General features: G+C 45.8%; 1 protein-coding gene across 3 annotated transcripts in view; it reads left to right on the forward strand.

Annotated features, from left to right (window-relative positions):
- The window catches only part of LOC111148508 (forkhead box N3), a 297,030-nt gene that overhangs the window by 127,287 nt on the left and 150,142 nt on the right, over nucleotides 1-19,601 (forward strand). For all 3 annotated transcript variants that reach the window (XM_022505114.1, XM_022505115.1, XM_022505117.1), the window contains exon 5: nucleotides 2,145-2,281. In XM_022505114.1, the coding sequence (XP_022360822.1) occupies nucleotides 2,145-2,281 (137 nt within the window). The remainder of the gene's footprint in view (nucleotides 1-2,144; nucleotides 2,282-19,601) is intronic.

Genomic DNA, 19,601 nt, shown 5'->3' on the forward strand with positions numbered 1-19,601 from the left:
CAACCCTTCCCTCCCCCCCACCCCAGTTGTGGTTTTTTCCCACTTAGTTCATAAATAGTAATGCAGTATAATAAAAAAAAAAGATACTTAGGCTGGGATTAAGAGAAACCACATTCCCTGCTTACTGTTATTTGCCCAAGAGGGTCAATTATCCTTCATGTCTTTGTCATATTTTTATTCCCTGTAAGATTAAACGGCCCCACCCTGAAGGCCGCCTTGAAAACAAAGCTCTTAGGTTCCCAGAACTGAGATAATCTCCTTGCAGAAATGTCTGGGTGGCTTGTGGGCCCTGGCGCTCCAGGTAGCTGGGTAGAGGCCTTGTGTTCAAGTAGATCCGAAAGGCTCCACAGGGAACCCTTGGTGGAGTCAGGCCAGGGATAACCACGCCCCCCACCCCCTTGCTGCCCCCCCCCCACCTCCGCCCTGAGTTATCAGCTTTTGTGGTTTGTTTTACATTGTCTGGATTTGGTCATTGCTGGTCTGCCCCATCCTCACTCACACCTCTTCTAGAAAGTGTGCTTTGTGTCTATTTCCCAAAGGAAAGAAGAGGTGGGTCCCCGCAGCTCCTTCAGTGGCCCTCCTGCTTTACTGGGAGAGCGTCAGCAGTGCCCCTCAACTATTCTGGGCTTGAAAATGTATGCATGAAAGGAAAGGCCACATAAGGACGTTGGATTTTTCAACCAGCCAGTTAAACTAGAACGTTGGTGTTCTGCTTAGGCGGGTTGGCCTCACTGGTACCGGTGTTTGGGCTCAGGCCTCTGCGCCTGCCTCCCACCCCCCCGGGGGGGGGCGGTTGTGGGGTGGAGGCTGGGGCGCCTCAGAGGTCCCAGCCACTGATTTTGGCTTTTGGAGCAATTCTCTCTTCTCAGTGCACCAGAAAGAGTTAATTCTGCCCCCCCCCCAATCTGATGTGATAGTGAAGAATTTTAATGGGTTCTGTGAATCAGTTTGTCAACTGCTGTGTGACTCGTGACTGAAATACAAATTTTTAAGATCCTCTTTAAAGATTTTAGGAATAACTTCCCCCCCCCCTTCTAAGGGATTTTCTTGGGACATTTTCCCCCCTCTAAGAGTTAAGCAGTACTATTATTTCTGTCGTATGGTAGTTCTGAAAAGGAGAGTCAGTCCCTTGGCTGCCAGCATGGGGTGGGTGTGGGTTTATGTAATTTGACTTCTTTTCTCTCTAAATCAGTAAATATTTACAAACGACCTTATCAAACAGCTTGGGTACATTTGGTCACTTGAAAGCATGCACTCAGAATAGTGACTGCCCATGGGCCTGCTGCCAGGTCAGTGGGCCTCACAGAAGGACTGACTTTTTTTTTTTTTTTTTTTTTTTTTAATAAAAATGTGGTCCACAGACCAAAAGTGGGCCTCAGAAGCAAGTCTTTCCACAGAACTAGTTTCAGAAAATTTGCTTTTTTAAGTTTGACTTATAAAGATCCAACTCCTTTAGGCTGGGGGCAGAATATGTGAACTTCGACATTCAGAAAATAAATACTGGCTTCTGGCTTAGGGCTCCCTGCGCACCCCCCAACCCCCCTGCTGCTGCCCGAGTTCTTTTGTTTCTTGGGGAAGGGAATCACAGAAATCCATTTGAAGCTTAAATGTCATTCTTTTGTGAGTAAGTAGGAAAAAACAAGCAGATTACTTTTCCATTTCTTGCAAAGTGGAACGGAAAAAAGATGGTTTAAAAACACAACTCTCAAATTTTTTACAGCAGTGATGGGAGTTTGGGGTACCCTGCCCTCTTTTTCTTTCCCCATTTGAAATCTGACAAAATTAGAACACGTTTTTTTAGTTGGGGGGATACGTACGTCCTTCAGAGTTGACAATGAAAAATAATACAGGGATCTGAGTTTGGGGGCCACCGGGATGTGAAAATTACACTATTATTGTACCAGCGTCCCCTGGGAAAAGCATGCTCATTTCGTGTGCCGCACTTAATCCAGGTAGGACCAAAGTGCATTTTATGGTGCCATCCAGTCAGTGTCCAATATTACGTATTTCTGGCTGGCAGACAAGGACACATAAGTGAGAGGCTTTTCAAAATAAGTAACTGTGGTAATTGCTATTCATCTGCATACTGTGGAACACTGAATGTTGCTTTGTTAATCATTTTTATGTTTTCCTTTTCTTTGCAGAGCATTGGGAAAGGGTCATTGTGGTGCATAGACCCAGAGTATAGACAAAATCTAATTCAGGCTTTGAAAAAGACACCCTACCACCCATACTCACACGTGTTCAATACACCTCCTGCCTCTCCTCAGGCATATCAAAGGTAAGCAATTCAGACTTTTTTTTTTCTTTTGGTCTACTGAAGTTGCATTATTTTGGCAGAGACGGGCACTGAAACTAATTTAAGAGGCTGTCTGATACGAAAAATAGCTGCAGGTAAATGAGAAAGAAGTCAGGCACTATCGGCGGCGTACACAGTGTCGTGTTTCCCGCAAAGCTTACCGTTTCTTGCTGCTGCAGAGGAACGTGCTCAGAAGGCTTCCCAGTGGGCGAAATACTGTCTTCCTGGGTAGAAACATTTACCCAGAAAAGGTGACAGCTTTAACATCTCCGTGTGTCACAGTTTGTTGGGACAGAAGTACAGGGATGAGTCAGGTAAGCGCTTCCGTCGTCCCAGCCTCTGACTGAGGGCGTCTTACAGGTGTTCGCCCAAGGACTCACTCGAATGTTGTCATTCCTGGTCTCCATGTGGACGCTGCTCCACAGCGATCATTTTGTTGTGGTTACGTGGTGTTTGCCTCCTCAAGGAGAACAGCAGAGGACAATGGAGGCTTTCATTCCCCCCCACATGCCCATTTGTGTCAAGACAGTGAGGTCACGGGTGCCATTTTTACAAAGATGTAATTGGAGGAGAGAGTGGGAAGCGTGTCCCTTAAAAAATAAATAAATAAACAAACAAGCAAATAAATAAATAAATAAATTTTAAAAATGGAGGTGTTAATGTTAGCGTCGACAAAAAGTAGCCACAGTATTAACACAGATACAAATCTTAAAGTTGATTTTATCTCCCATAGCGCTAGGGTTGGAAATATATTCCTCCCTCCTGGAAAACAGTATATATATATTTTTTAATGTAAGAACATGTTTCTATCGTAAGCACCCAGTTGAGAGACCTTATCCTTGGGCTACGTGTTTCTGTGAGTGAGGGATGGCATGGGTTCGTAGGTTTCAATAGTTTTATGGTCCACTTCTTTGCAGATTCTTTCCCTTGTCTGGCGTTTGCTGTGCAGAGGGGAGCACAAAGTGATCTTCTGCAAGCACATTAATGAAGTTCTTGTGCATCTTGGTTGAGAAGCATTCCGTCACAGGCCCTAGACAATCAGTCTTCTGCAGGAGACGCGCAAGAACAGCTGGGCTCTCAGAGAAGACTGCTGTATGTCTGCCTTTGCTAGGCGATTAGCGTGATGGTAGCCATAGCAACTGGAGCATCTCCATAGCAACGCGTAGCCGAGACAGGTGCAGTTGCATCACAAGGCTGTTTGTTGCCTGGCAAAAGGACAGGCCATTAGTACTTAGATATACGCTGTTGCCTTAGAAACAAATAACCCTACATAGCAACTACAGTTGGTTTGAAAGATTTGGGGGAGGAGAAAAAAAGGTTGTAGCAGCTTTTGTCTGTGTTCATAAAAATCAGCGCAAGCATACTCTATTGGAAATGACAACTTGAGGTCATATAGCTGTAGGAGATGAAATGGGATTTTCCAGAGTAAGCCAGCCAACATTGTAGAAATGTCCAGAAGGACAGAGCCATATGCTTGGTTTTCTTCTTGTGGCTGTAGCTCCTCCTGAGATGGAAGGGAACTGGGGTGGGAGAATTACTGATCTCTGACATTGTTGGGGAAGGCGACACTCATTATTGGGATTTTCCCCCAGATTCTCCGGTTCCTTAGTCATTCTCCATTCCCCCACCCTCCAGACCCCACAGAAAACCCTCACTCTCCTCCCCAGTTTGTATCTTGGAAGTATTTCTTAGCCTTTTGTTCCTAGGAAGTTAAGAACATAAGTGTTATTCACTGGGTCCTATCATTGGTTCATTTAGACAGTACTTTGTTGCCAAATGCGACCCCAAGGGAAACACAGTAATTATTTAATAATTTGAAGGATTACGGCAGAGCTCTGGGGGTTGCATACTCAGGCAGAGGCTTTCCGAGCTGGCCTAAGCTTAATGACTTCATTTGATTTTTTAACATTGGCATAAAAATGCAAACCAGAGCTTTTGTGATGAAAGTAATTTCCAGCGGACGACTTCAGATCCTGCTCTGTCACCTCCAATTCCTCTTCTCCCAGGTGACAGAAGAAAAAAAACGTTTTTGCATCTACCACTGGGGGCGCTCAGATTTCACCTCCGTAAAGGTCACTGGATGTGGGGTGAGACGACGGATCAGATTCTAGCTAGCCTGCTGCTTGTGTCGTCAGTCTGAGGACAAGTCACTTTCTATGTCCTGGGGACAGCTATCCCTTCATCTCGGAGCTCGGGTTTTGCTCCAGGGTCGTCTGGTGTGTGTGTTTAGGGTCCTAATGACTGGGTGACCGTACAGTATTTGGATAGCTTACAGTGACGTGGTATCTGGTTCAAGTCCAAGCTGCGGGGCCACTTGTTGATGGGACTTGGGGAGGATGGACGTGGGACAAAGCACGTCATTAAACAGGGACCAGAAATGCCGACTTAACAGTATCTGGCAGGTCCTCTGTGAGGTGGGGAATCACTCGTCATCCGAGTGGGACACCTGGGAGGTGCTTGGCGTTGGCGGGGCTGGTGCTTAGCATGATGTTGATTGTACCGGGTGGGTGGTTATTGCTCGTGCTTGCAGGTGTGCCTGGCGAGTAGCTCCACACCGATCCTCGGGTGCCTGAGCACTGCAGGGACAACGAGGCATCGGACAGCACTGCCCCAGACGTTGTTCGGGGCCAGATACAGTGCTGAACATTGTAGTTCGTGGACTCAGGCTTCCGTGTTCCAGTGTACCCTTCTGGATGTGTGTTAGGCTGTTCCTCTGTACCTGCCTCTTTTGACACCCCAACTGTGAATTGTTTTTGATGGAAATGCAGAGCTCAGTGACATTAGCTATAACAGAGTAAGAACCGAGTGACTTTTTTTTTTATAATTAAAAAAGTTACTTTTTAAGATTTTTTTTTTTTTATTAGAGAGAGAGAGCAGGAGCAGGGGGAGGAGCAGAGGGAGAGGGAGAAGCAGACTCCCCGCTGAGCAGGGAGCCTTGTGTGGGGGCTCAATCCCAGGACCCCAAGATCATGACCTGAGCTGAAGGCAGATGCTTTGCTGACTGAGCCACCCCAGCACCCCAGAACTGAGTGGCTTAGCAGAAGTTTATTTTCTCACAGATCTGGACGTCCGGAAGTCAGAGATCCAGGTGTCAGCAGGGTTGATTTCTGAGGCTGTGGGAAAATCAGTGCCAGGCCTAGCGTCTGGCGGTCACTGGCGTTCTTTGGCATTCCTTGGGTTCTAGAACCTCGGTCCCTGCCTTCATCTTCACCTGGTGCTCTCCTGGTGCCAGATTTCCCCTTTGTATAAGGACACTGGTCTTATCGGCAGAGGGGCCTGCCCTCCTCCAGTGGGATCTCATTTTAACGAATTACACTGCCAGTGACTTCACATTCCGAGATACTGGTGGCCAGGAGTTTTGGTGGGAGGGGACACAAAGAATTGCACCCATGACGGACGGCCCTTTTCTTAGTAAGGCATTTTGGTGGTAAAAATAGGGAGAAGTGGAAGGTAAGGAGATACTCAAAAAACAAAACACTAGGGTATGACAGAGAGACACAAGAGCTGACCTGAAATTGTTCCCAGTGGCCAAAACTGGGACAGTTTGAGGAGCAAAATAAATAACAGTGTTGAGTTATAACCCAAAACGTAAAGTATGATTCTGTGAGTCCACACTGGTGTAAATAAATGATGGAATTAGTAAATGGGCATAGAGACAAATCTCCCATTGAAAAGAATTCCAGACAATTTAGGGAGATACTCAACCCCTCCAGGATTTGGAGCTTAACTCCCCACCTGGAGTGGCTGCATTGAATGACTTGCTTCCACAGAGTGAGTATGGAGGGAGCAGAAGAGGAGGTTCCTAGTGGGAAAACCTGGCACCCCTCACCTTGGCCAGGTGCTCAAAGCTAACTTTCATGATTAGAGGTTGCCAGCAAGCACCTTTGATAGGATGTCATGAACCTGACAGTTCACCTCTGTGGTTTCCCCCCCACCAGCCCCCAAGTCCATAACCCCTGCCGGATCGCAGGAAAAACATCAGACAATAGTTCTGTCCCCAAGGCAGGGGTGGGGTGGGCACTCTCCAAAATCCCTGATTGGTGCTCTTCAAAGCTGTCAAGGTCATCGGGGGCAAGGAAAGTCTGGAAAACTGCCATAGACCTGAGGAGGCTAGGGAGACGCCAGGGACTGAATGGTAACACAATATCCTGGATGCGTTCCTGGAACCCAAAGGACACGAGGGAAAAACTAGTGGAATGTGAATAAACCGCACACGTTGGTTGATGGTCACATACCAGAGTTGGTTCCTTAGTTGTGATGAATGTCCCCAGATCATGTAAGCTCTTACATCGGGGAAACTGAGTGAGGGGTGTCCGGGAACTCTGTGCTGTCTTTGTAATTTCGCCGTTGAAGAAAAAGCAGCCCCCAGCACACAGGCTAGTTGAGTTTATCAGTTTTAAATATCCAGGTCATTTTTGGTCTAATGAAAAGTCAGCTCACCGCGGTGCTGAGCGCTTGCCTGACCTACTTTAGGTCTCTGTCTTCATGATGCTACATCTGGAGGGCTGCTCATTGGGAGTTCTAGTTTTTACCTCAGTTTTCTATAGGGTCAGAGGAGCCACGCAAGTGGACATGCCTCTTAATCAGATATTATGGTTCTTGGAACTTTACTGTTACGAAATGGCACCCAACTTTGCTTTGTAAGGTCCCTAGGGCCAAGCCCAGGGAACTCCGCTGATCCTGCAAAATTGACCTCCTTGAAGACTCACCCACGTCAGTCGGTGTGGCCTTCAGACTCCGGGCCTGGGAGGAGGAGGGAGGGATGGTAGTTTTGGGTTTCTTCCCCACAGGCTTTCAGAAAAGTCCTATTGTCTATTTTAATGGTTAGCTTGCATATGCCCCTCCTTCCTGCACATGGAATTTCTCGTTAAAGGATATGCATATTTCATGCATATTTTAATGCTTTTGCTATAGATATTGCCAGATTGTCTTCCAATTTTACACTCTGTTCCAATCTATACTCCCACCAACTTTTTAGGAAATTCTCATTTTCTAACCTTTCTCCATGTCTGGTGGTTAAATAAACAGTTCCCCAGTGGGAGACCCCAGCTTTTATGATTTTGATATTTTATAATGGGGACATTTAAATTTTGCAGCTAGATTAGTGCCCTTGTAAACAGCGGCTGTCAACTAACAGTGTTTGTGACAACAGATTCTTTTATAAAAGTATGTATGTGGCTGGGTCTTATGTAATATCTTCTCTTGTATAGGAACCAATCCAAAATCAGTTTATAGAAGAAACATTTTAATCGTCTCTCACCGTAGGTGGGTACAGGTTTTATAATTAATAAGTATGGTTTTTAGAGAGTTTCCTGGATGATCAGTTTTCAGAGAATGGAATTTTTTTTTTAAGATTTATTTATTTATTTTAGAGACTGAGGGCACACTGTGGGGAGGGGCCCTAAAGGGAGAGAGTCCCAAGCAGACGCCACGCTGAGCATGGAGCCTGATGCAGGGCTCAGTCTCACGACCCTGAAATCATGACCTGAGCTGAACCCAAGAGTTGGAGGCTTAGCTGACTGTGCCACCCCGGCTTCCCGAGAAGGGAAATTTAATAAAGTGAAATGCCTTTAGGAGCCAGAGCCAGTGTAGTTTCTTGACTCCGTGGTATGTGCAAGGATAACTCAGCATCTTGTATGCCTCTGGTCTATGTGATAGGCTGGCCCATGGTGGGGAGCTAGCTAAACATGAGTCCTGAGCGAGGGGACTTTTGTTCCGTACCCTACCTTCCATTTGTCTTTTAAAATATCTTCACTCTAGGCTGCCTAGGTAGCTCAGTGGGTTAAGCCTCTGCCTTTGACTCAGGTCATGATCCCAGGGTCCTGGGATCGAGCCCTACATCATTGGGCTCTCTGCTCAGTGGGGAGCCTGCTTCCTCCTCTCTCTCTCTCTGCCTGCCTCTCTGCCTACTTGTGATCTCTTTCTCTCTGTTAAATAAATAAAGAAAAAATCTTTAAAAAAAAAAATCTCCACTCTAAGAATAATCACAGTGTATTTCATATTTTGTATATTGTGGCCAAACATGTATAAAGTTAGAAAAATCCACAAGATTTTGATGTTCTAAGTTTAAAGAATTATTTTTTGGATGACTTTATCTAAAGTTTGCAGATTCAAAACATAATAGTATCTATTGCTCTCATTTTTTTTTTTTCCTTAAAAAAAAAAAAGTCCTGGGCAGGGTGCGGGGGCAGAAGGCAGATGGTGGGGGGACTGATTGACTCAGTCTGTTAAGCATCGGACTCTTGATTTCAGGTCTGGTCTTGATTTCAGGGTTGTGAGTTCAAGCTCCATGCTGGGCTCCACTCTCGGCCTAAATAAAAATAAAATCCTGGACATTCAGACTTGTCATTTAGCTCTTTATGTTTCTTTTTGCCTCTTCAGAGCCATTTAATGAGCCACAAAAAAATACATTAATGGCCTCTCCAAAGATTTTGGCCTTTTGATATTGAGGGCCTTAATGAAAATGGCTGATTTTCATGCTGACTCAGCAGTCCTGCCCTCTTCATGCGCTTTAAGCTTGTTCTTTATGATTTTTTTTTAAGTGCCTACGTGGCAGAGAAATTGTACAGAGTGGTCAGTATATATTCAGATTAATGAAATTATCACTGATTCCTCACCAGGTGGGAGCGCTTTGGCTATAGGAGTGAACTGGTAATGGCGGATGGGGGATTGCGTTGGGAGGAGGTGGGAAGGGGAGGTGTTTGGGGAGCTCATCCTTTTAGACAATTAGAAGATTAGAAAATCCTTAGAATCTTAAGCTTGTTAACATAACTGTGTTAATTCCCCCACCAAAATGCTGAATTTGCACACAGCAAGGAAGAGCTTATTCATTGCTTGGATAGCATCCAGTAATTTTTTGACTTATAAGACATCTTTCCAGTCGTTCAGAGTGGCGTGCATTTAATCGTTGGCAGAAGAACTGTAAAACCACAATAAGATCAGTTTTAACTTGCACTAAAGGAGTTTAATTGTTAATTGTCTTGTCATTGCAAGTTTTAATTCGGCCAAGCATGAAAAATGAATGTGAGGATTTAGATGAGTTGCATCATAATTGCACTTGTAATATTTACTTGTAAGCAGTATAGTTGACGGAAACTGTAAATAGTTTTTTAAATTCTCATATTCGGTACACTTATCTGTGTATGTTTAATTTAAAAGGGTGAGTGGGGGTGTGATGTATTTTGAGAGAATATGCCTAAATTTCAACTTTCTGCTTAGAGTAATCTCTTAAAAAATACTCAGTTACAAAAAATCTATATGAAGCTTTGTTGTGCTTCATATGTAGAAAGATATGCTGAATTAATGTGGTAGCATAGCTATTAGATTGAATGACAAGGTTTTCTAGTGGTGGTACTTCCAAATATAAAGTTTATTTTGTTAAAAAATTGGCAAGACAGGGGGCGCCTGGGTGGCTCAGTGGGTTAAGCCGCTGCCTTCGGCTCAGGTCATGATCTCAGGTCCCTGGGATCGAGTCCCGCGTCGGGCTCTCTGCTCAGCAGGGAGCCTGCTTCCCCCCCCCCCACTCCTCTCTCTGCCTGCCTCTCCATCTACTTGTGATCTCTCTCTGTCAAGTAAATAAATAAAATCTTTAAAAAAAAAAAAAGAAAAAATTGGCAAGACAGGGAGTAGAAAAGGCTTAAGATTGTAGGGTTTCACTCCTGCATGTTAAAAATAAAAGTGCTCATTTACAATGTGAACTTTAAAAATCCATTAGTTGGTTGTAATTTTATTTGCATATCAAATCATGCTATCTTTTGACTTCCATTATATGTTCTGAGTTGGTCACAGGGTATTTTTAATCTCAGCCTTTTGCCTTCATTATGCTGTTCTTTGTACACTTCTCGTTCAGTCTTACATTATTTTATTTTGATGGAAAACAGCCCCTGGTATCTTTGAGCACTTAGGGACTAGGCGTATCGTGTGAGTATTGTGCCCAGTCACCCAACGTCAGTCTGTTTTCAACGCACTTTGAAAGTTGAATGTTGAGTCATCAGGACCGATGACCTCCAGGTGCTGAGTAAAGCTCACGGCCCGGAGAGCCACATAGACTCACTGTTTGGTCCTCAGATCTCTTGGGTGCCCTCAGTCCCTGGTTTGCATTCCAGTAGCAGAAGTGTTAGGAGCTCTTAAGATATGCTGATACATTTCTGTCCACCTGACCCCTGAGATGATGGAAAACGAAGAGGTTCTCTGTCCCTCATTCTCCTTTAGAAGGCCAAGGTGTTGTTGGACCCACCAGGAGTCTGGGGTCTTTGCTCGATTCTCTTCCTGTTCCTTTACCGTTCTGAAGAGCCAGCGGAGGACCAGTGGATTGGAGGGTGAAGCGGATTCCTGATCAGAGCATCTTCGCCGTCGCCAGGCCGTGTCCGTAAAGTGGGGCTGACCTGCTTTCTGCATGTTTGTCAAACTCCTCACCTTCCCAGAGGCGGAGAAATTGATCTCTGTGTTCGAAATATGAAAGAACTGTCAAAAATCCCTGAAATCAATGATGAACAGTGTGGAACAACAGGCAGCACATTCTTTGTTCTGCAGCCGTGTAAAATTGGCAAATTCTTCATCACAATAGAAAAGGAAAACCCACCAGTGCTCTGTGTGTAAACTTCTTCGTCTTCCCATTACAGCTAGAAACTTCTGGATGTTATAGATTAAAAAAGGAGGGGGGTTAAACAGAGAGGTGTAATATAATTAGGCTTAGCAATAGTGGAACCCATCAGTCATAAGATTTGAGGAAGCTAGAATGGGAGAAGGAGTAGTTTACTGTTGGTATGTCAGCAGTGAGTCGTGTTGGTCACAAGGGTTCTGTAGATAGTCTTAGGTAGTGTTAATAAAAGATGAGTGTTTGAACAAATGATGTGATGGCCAGTAATTCCCACCTGCAGTGTGGATCAGACCTCACTGAAGAGTTTCTGTCCAGTTGGGAGGGCACTTTGAGATGAGGTGGAAAGCTGTGAGGCTGGCTGGGGGGCAGGAAGAGCTGGGGGTATAAAATCTGGAGGAGAGCACCTGCAGAAGGTCAGTGTGCCTGCCATCTTCAGCTTCACCTAGCAGGGATTGGATCTGCCGGGTCGAAGTTGTAGAAAGAAAGATTTGGACTCAGGCAAAGAAGCTCTCCCTAATAGAACAGCCTCTAACACCTTGCTGGGCACAGAGCAGGAGCTGGATGAATGTTCGGGTTGGTGAGCTGATGTTTGGATGGATGGGTGAACGAGCTGCTCGGGGGATACTAGTGTAGACCAGAGGACTGGTTGCTAGACTAGAGATCCTTTGGAAAGATTGAGTTACTGCTTAGAGAGTTGTAAGGTTCTCCCTTCCAGCTCCTGAGATGTTCCGTCTCTGAGTCTGTCGAGCTGCTCTGGCAATCCAAGGATGGAGCCCCACTCTGTGGCATGGAGTTTGTTATGTTGGAAACAAGACATTAGGGGAAACGTGCCTGGCCTTCTTACTCAGAAAGGAGAGGTCAGATTCTTCGCCTGAAATTGTTAAGTCCAGATTTCAAGCCCGTGATGGGACTAATTTAGTTATTCTTTATTCTGTGTCATCCAGCTTTTTGATTCGTGCCCTATAATTATCTCCCTTGTTTTAGTGACACTTCTTTGCATTTCCTTCCGTGTGAATAAAATTATCACTGCAGTGTTTTGCCAAGCAGAAGATCATTTCCAAAAGCTGTCCATCAAATCGTCCGGACCTTCCCCCTATTGTTTATCCACTGAATTAATGAGAGCGACACCCACCCTTTGTATAAATCTCCACGCGGGAGCCAAAGTGCTGTCCTTGTTCTGTAGGATCACATGTTTGTGGCCAGAGCCTTGGATCACATTCTTAACCTTTTGTCTTTCTTTCATAAGGCCCATGTCACAGTGTTTGTCGGTCCATCGTTGAGACCCTGCCGTGTTACGTGAAAGGTGCAGAAAGAGTGTGAGAAGCATCAGAAATTTCGTTAATTGCCAACTCCTGCTGATTTTTAAGTCATGTGGAAAAAACATCCATAAACCATTTAGACACATTTCTTAATCCTTATCTTTCTAGATTGAGTTGCTTAATCACAGTAGTCCCAAGTTGAGACATGCTCGCTGTGCATTTATCTGCTTTTGAATGGAAAGTTTTGGTCAGAGTCTGCTAAGCAGCTGCTCATTCCGCCCATAGGTCTATGACAAACTTGCGTTCTCCCCCAGCACACATTCCCCATCCAGTCTGGCAGGAATAAAAGTGAATGGGGGTGGGAAGCCCATTCAGAAGAAAAACAACAAGAAGACTTGTAGCAGTTTCCTCTCCCTCCTTCCTTCTCCTCCTCCTTCTCTCCCGCAGCCCCTTCCTTCTGCCGTTGTGGAGCCTGGGGTGACAGGCTTCTTTTGCAACTATACAGAAAATAGAGTGTTTTTGAATCAGGATTCTTTTGGGCTAGAAATTGACACGTACACCCCTTTTTCAGCTTCTAGAGAAACCAAGGCACATACAAAGACTTACCCTGTTTAAACTTTCCAGCAGAGTCACTCACTGGAAGGGTGTTCTGGCCGGCTTGGTGAGTTTCTCAGGCCCACAGCCTCCTGGCCGGCTCTCTGCCTCCCTGCACCTGCAGAGGACTGGACTCCTGCCGGTCCTGCAGGCAGACTGTAGGGTGCAGCAGCTGTGACATCCTCAGGAGGAAAAGAGAAGTCTGAGAAGCAGAAAAGTGAGAAAGATCCGAAGATCCCAAGCTTCTCAAGTGTGGTGCTGGCTTCCCCAGCTCTCCCCCACCTCCCCGCCCCCCTTTGGTAGACGAGAAGTCAGGCCTGTGCCTGGTGAGCCTTGGTGCCTCGGGCAGGTCCTTCTGCCACGCACGAGGGGACACGTGATGGAGCCAGACTCGAGAGCCCCACTTGTGCTGACATAGACCAGGACTGGAACCTACCCCCAGCCCACCACCAGCTCTTGACCATCCACCATGGAAGCGGGCTCCCAGCAAATCCCAGCAAGTCTCAGAAACAAATGCAGCTTCGAGCCTCGCCTGGGCTCCCCACCAGCTGTGCCACCTTGGACAAGTTACCTGGCCTTTCCGAAGGTGTACCTTGTCATTCCTTTTGTGGCATCACAGTACCTACCTTAAAGGAGTGCTTGCTGGGGGCATTAAATGAAGTAAAAGGATGTATCCAATGCCTGTCACTTGTGTCTGGTCCCCAGAAAATCAGTGCATTGTAGTTTCTCCTTCCCCACCATCACCAGACTTTCCTTTTGATAATTGTATAGTCTTGTTTTTGCCCAGCGGCATACCAGTGCAGCCCTTGTATAGATGGGCTTACAACGTAAAATACCTTTTTATATTTTGTATTCTGTAGTTTTACAAGATTGAGGATCTGTGAAAACCAGGTCTCTCTTTGAGTTCTCCCTTCCAGTGCTCTAAACAGAACTTTGTGTACAGGTGTTACTCAAAAGATATTTATTAATGATTTCTCTGAGAGAGCGGAGTGCAAATAAAATAGTGCAAAATATTTCTTCCGACTGCTCAGGGATGCCAGGATAATTGGCCACCTTCCTCGTTTTACCGGCACAAGGTAAGGGACCTACTAGGGATGGGGAAGGAGAAGCTCCGTTCCGTAGCCCTTCAGGGATTTTGCAGTGTTGGTGCTCCTGCCTTTCCGTTTTCTTCCCCATCTGTCTGCTGAGGCCCTGGTGTACCCCTGGGCATCACAAAGCCTGCAGATTTGGACCAGGTCATTCCTGAAGCCCAAGAGAGCCATCACACTACTCTGGGATGGAAAGGTGGTAAATTCCAGGCTGTTGACTCTAAGGCACCAAATATTGTCAGAGGACTAAATATTTTGCAGCTGCCATAGAAAATGCAAATGGGCTTAAGGTGGGTGCTGGCCAGGAACCGCTCCAGCTTTGTCCCATTCATGATCGCCACCCCCGCCCCACCCCCGAAAAGACGCCTCCCCTGTAAGCTTCCTGTGGAACGGAGCCCTTGAAAGGGGAGGCGCTTGGGCTCCGCCTTCCCCCATCCTAATGGGAAAAGTTTTCACCACAGGCGGGCCCCAGCAGTCCGTTGTGCTCATTCTCTCCCACATACATACTCCGTGTTTAAATCTCTTGGCAGTAACTCATTAGTTTCCCCCCTACATTCTTTTCCTCTTTGATGAGAACAAAGCCCGGGTCCTCCCTGAGACAGATCTTCCCCTCGCCTCACGCCCAGGACACCTCACTGTTCTATGTACACCCCTCGCCCAAATGGTAGCCTTGCCCACCTGCGAAAAGATGAAGATCTTGTTCTTTGTACTTGCAGATCTGTTCAGAACTCACAAATCCGTGGCACCGCAGACCCTCGCTTCTGCGGGGGCTGTGCCGGCGACGCACCCCGTGGCCGGACCAGCTCAGGACCCCTCGCTCGAGCAGGTCCTCCTTCCGGCTCTTTAATGGACCGTTCTAGAGAAAGGAAGGCTTGGACCTGCGGTAACTCCAGTGGAATTTTATTCTTATTGAATCACTTTGAAGTTGCCTCCTTCCAACGCTGCCCCCTCTTGCCCTCCCCTCTTAGATGTGGCTGTTCTGTCATCAGAGTTGTTGAAGTCAGAGTTAGAGGAAAACCAGCCTGAATTTCTGTAAAACAGCTCTTTGATGCAGAGTAAAGCAAAAAAAAATCTATTTCCATCGAATAGTCTAGACTTACAAGAAACAGGCCAGAGATGTCAGCTTTTTAGCAGTATGGGATTATAAAGAATTTTCAATTCAGTTAGTCCCTCCTGTTTTGAACCCTGAGCTGTGGTTTGATTTCGGACTGGAGGTGAGAGGCAGAACACCAAGCATTCATTAAACACCTACCCTGTGCCAGGCCTGGTCTCACAGCCACCATGTTTGCAGTCTGTCTAAATCCTTGCAGGGTCCAGTGAGATTGATTTTTCACTGTCCTACATTCAAGAGAACTAGTGCTAAGCGAGGTGTCCTGTGCCTGATGCTGGCTGAGCGGGGACCCAAGCCAGCCTCTTGTCCTTATTCCGACAGCAGACTGAGCTCTTCCCGCCATAATTCAGCATCTTGTGGTCACTGTCTTCTATGGAGATATTGTCTGATGTCTAATTTTTGAAGAGGCGTGCCTGGGAAAGGAGAAATGGCATATCACCTTCTGAACGGCATTTTAGGTTTTTATAAAGAGGGTGGGAAAGATGGAGGCGAGAACAGGAGGGGGCCACTGCAGTAGATCAAGCCAGTGGAAATGAAGGTCTGAAACTGAGGCCAGAGAGGAGGGAACAGAGGCATGTGGAAGGAGGTTCGTGGGCTGGGTGGGCGAAGGGTGGGGAGGACACCGAGAGGGTTCTGACCTGTGTGGATGGAGGAAGGCAGTGTTGAGGGAGATGGGGAGAGAGGTGCCCAAGAGGGCCATGGGACATTGTGTGCACACGCATGTGTGCGAGGATTGCTTCTGTTTTAGACAAAAATAGGTAAATGTGGGACAGGGAGAATCACCCAGCATTTCTCCAACTTGGGATTTAGAGATCACTTCATGATTTTGGAGATTATTTATGCTGTTTAATAAGAAAAAAGACATTCCAAATTCACGTTATTAGCACTTGCCTTGTCCAGGAGGTCTGCTCTTAGAGGTAATTGGGATTTTGTTTTGCTTTTTCCTCCAGGCCTGCGTAAACAGTCATCCTTGAGAATAAATGGCCAAACAACTATCTTTTTTTTTTAATTAACTTTTTAATTTTAATTCCAGTATAATTAGCATACAGTGTTAGAGCAGTTTCGGGTGTCCAATATGGAGACTGAGCACTAACCTACGTCACTCAGGGCCCCTCACAGCAAGTGCGCACCTTAGGCCGTGTCACCTGTTTCCCCATCCCTCATCCACTCCCCTCTGGGAACCATCAGTTTGTTCTCTAGAGTTAAGAATCTATTTCTTGGTCATACAACTATCTTTCTAATCATTTTTTATGTGTAATTTAAAAAAATAGGAGTGTGGGGAGATCTGACAGGAGCTAACCACCTTTTGGGTTTGAGGGTTTTGTGTTTTTTGTTTGTTTGTTTTTGGAGTTGTTTTTTTTTTTTTGTCATTGTGTTTAAAGCAGTATATTTTGTTAATGTTCTTCAAAAAAAATGAACAACCACTGGCCTGAATCTTAATATGTATGGGCTTGGTAAATATTTGTCAAATAAGATGAATGCATGGAATTATCATCCTTTATTTGACATTGAAGTCGTCAGATGGGTTAAGGACGCGGGATTAATTTTATTTTGTTAAGGAATAAGCAATGAAGATTCTTCCCGAAAGACCTGACCAATTCGGGTGTACTCAAGTACATCAAACTAAGCCGTAAATAGCATCTGAATAGGGCTCTGAAAGTGCGTATTTGCTAAGGCAAGACTTCAGTTAGGGAACGGTGACACTGCTGGTCATTTTGGCGTGTGTGTGCCAGGTCGGAGGGACTACTTGGTGGCAAAAAAACCACTGGGGAGGATGTTTTCATAATCTAAAAAGGTGTAGGAATGATGCTCAATTTGAGAGAATCAGCTGAAATTAAAGTGCTATGCCACTGAGCTGTTTTGCAATTAATCTTGGAAAATTTGCTTTTAACAACATCTCCAGATCAGCATTAAGGGAATAAGGGGTAGGGTATTAGCATTCAGAATCGCTAGAGGAGCTTTTAAAAAATTACACAGGATGTTGATGGTGGAGGGAGGCTGGATGTGTTGGGGGCATTTTCCACGCAACTTGCTGTGCACATTAAAGTTCTCCAAAAAATTAAGTTGATTATTTTCTTTTAAATTTGTGGAGCATCAGGCGTAGTATTTAAAATCACTGCCTTGGGGCGCCTGGGTGGCTCAGTGGGTTAAGCCTCTGCCTTCGGCTCAGGTCATGATCCTAGGGTCCTGGGATCGAGCCCCATGTTGGGCTCTCTGCTCAGCAGCGAGCCTGCTTCCTCCTCTCTCCCTGCCTGTCTCTCTGCCTACTTGTGATCTCTGTCTGTCAAATAAATAAATAAAATCTTTAAAAAAAAAAATAAATAAAATAAAATCACTGCCTTGGGAGCTGTAGTTGGCGTGGGGGATATTCGCCTCCAGCAGTAGCATGAATAGGAAAATCATGTTGAGAAGTACTGTCCTATATCATAAAATGTTGGAGCAGAAAATAACCAAAAATCCCCAGGTTAGTGTCCCCCAGTTGGGTACTACAGTGGACGGTTTCCAGAGATGCTAGGAGTTCACTTTTGAGTTACACGTGAAGTTTTCCATGGTCATTAAGTCTGGGAAATGGAACTTTGGGAAATTGTAACTTCTGGTAAGCTAATTCAGATGTTTCCCAGGCTTTATTAAACAGATGCTTTGGGGGGTGGGGCAAACACTTATCAAAGTAGTCCAAGGAACACCAATTTGGGAACAAGTAACTCAAATTAAGGGTGTTAGAAGAGTAGGTGGGTCACCACTCGGAAATGGGTTGTGAAATCAGTTGAGGGGTTGTAACCGCCCTTTTTTTTTTTCTTTTTTCAACAAAAAATAATAGAATAGCATAGAAAATACCAGAGGGCTTTGCACATAGGAGGGTAAATGTCATTTTGTGAACCTTTGTTTCAGTGATATACGTGGGTTTGTGTGTGCTCAGTCATATCGAGAACTCTATTTCTTACTGTAGATGATGACTAAAAAATTTTTTGGAAAACACCAGTGTAACAGTTCCTCAGTTTTATAAGTGAAAGCACTGAAATGGGTGTCAGGATCACAGGGGATGTCAGGGACAGAATCTAAGTCTACTCTTATCCTCTCCCACCGATGCCAGGGCACCGCCAAATCCACGCATCATCCCTTTTAAAAGAAGCTTTGATGGAAACAGTGCAAATTTCATGAGCAGATGAAGTGATAAACCAAATCTAGTTTGTATGTACCATGGGGTACTATTCAGCTTTAACAAGAAATGGAATTCTGAAACCTGCTACAACATGGCTGGACCTCGATGTTGTGCTCAGCAGCGTAAGTCAGACACAAAAGGACAGGTGTTGTGTGTGTCCACTTGGATGAAGTCCTTTGAATAGGCAAACTCATAGAGACAGAAAGTAGATTAGAGGTTGCCAGGGGTGGAGGAGAAGGGAGAACCAGGACTCAGAGTTTCATGGGGGACAGAGTTTTGTTTTGGAATGATGAAAAATTCGGGAGCCGGACCATGCCGATGGCTTCACAGCACTGTGAACCTACTCAAGGCCGCTGAATTGCACACTCCAAAAATGGTTAAAATGGCAACTTTTATGTTATGGCTGTTTTCTCACAACAATGTTTAAAAGAACCGAGCCTCAAAAGAATAACATAATTGATGATAAAAGCAACACGGCGTTTCTTGCAGACAGACCTTGTTTTATGTTCTAACCACTGTTGGTTCCTCCAGACCTTCCTGCATGCGGGTCTGGGTTCAGGTGCCGAGGATTCTGGGGCAAACAGTGAGGGCTCCACGCTCTTAGGAATCCCTGGCACAGAGTGTGGCCGCATGGGACCCCGATTCTAGAATGCCTGGCCGGTGACACACGGCTCGCATTTCCATAGGTGATGCGTTCTACAGCAGCGAGTCACACTTAGCACGTGACCTTTCCTGTGCTAAAAGCTCTGATGTTCCAACTGCAACATTTGGGTCAACCAATAATTTACTTTTTGGAAGGTCAAGCAGAAGCATATTTCATGGTTTTCCTCATGGTTTCACCCTTTCATCGGTTGGTCATTAGCCCTGACCCAGAGTCAAATAGCCTTATTCTTGCTTTGCTTTTACCTCTTTCTTCACAGACCTCCAGGCTCACTGCAGATAGCAATGTAAGTGCGGTGCTCCTGCCCACAAGTCGGTTGTAGTGATTCCTGCCGTCTCTGTTCTCTGCTCTTGATTCACGTGTTTGGGTGTGAGACTCTCAAGGGTCCGGGTGAACCAGAAATGCGGGCGGCAGCTGGATGGTGGAGAATGGTTGGTTGTGTGTGTTTCTTCCTTGGAGCCGACAGGTTTTTGAATCTCTTTTTTTTTTTTTTTAAAGATTTTATTTATTTATTTGACAGAGATCACCAGCAGGCAGAGAGGCAGGCAGAGAGAGAGAGAGGAGGAAGCAGGCTCCCTGCAGAGCAGAGAGCCCGACGTGGGGCTCGATCCCAGGACCCCGGGATCATGACCCGAGCCGAAGGCAGAGGCCCCAACCCATTGAGCCACCCAGGCGCCCCAGGTTTTTGAAACTCTTAACGCAAGGCAGTTACTGCCCATAAAATTGGCAGCAGATGGGAGTCTCCCCTCGGCTCTCTTCAAGGACTTCAGAGGCTTCTTACCTGTCAGGCAGGCCCCCTTTTGCGTCCGGTCCCCACACAGGCAGTGACA

Source organism: Enhydra lutris, unplaced genomic scaffold (assembly GCF_002288905.1).
Source record: "Enhydra lutris kenyoni isolate GAN:26980312 unplaced genomic scaffold, ASM228890v2 scaffoldscaffold20, whole genome shotgun sequence".
Lineage (NCBI taxonomy): Eukaryota > Metazoa > Chordata > Mammalia > Carnivora > Mustelidae > Enhydra > Enhydra lutris.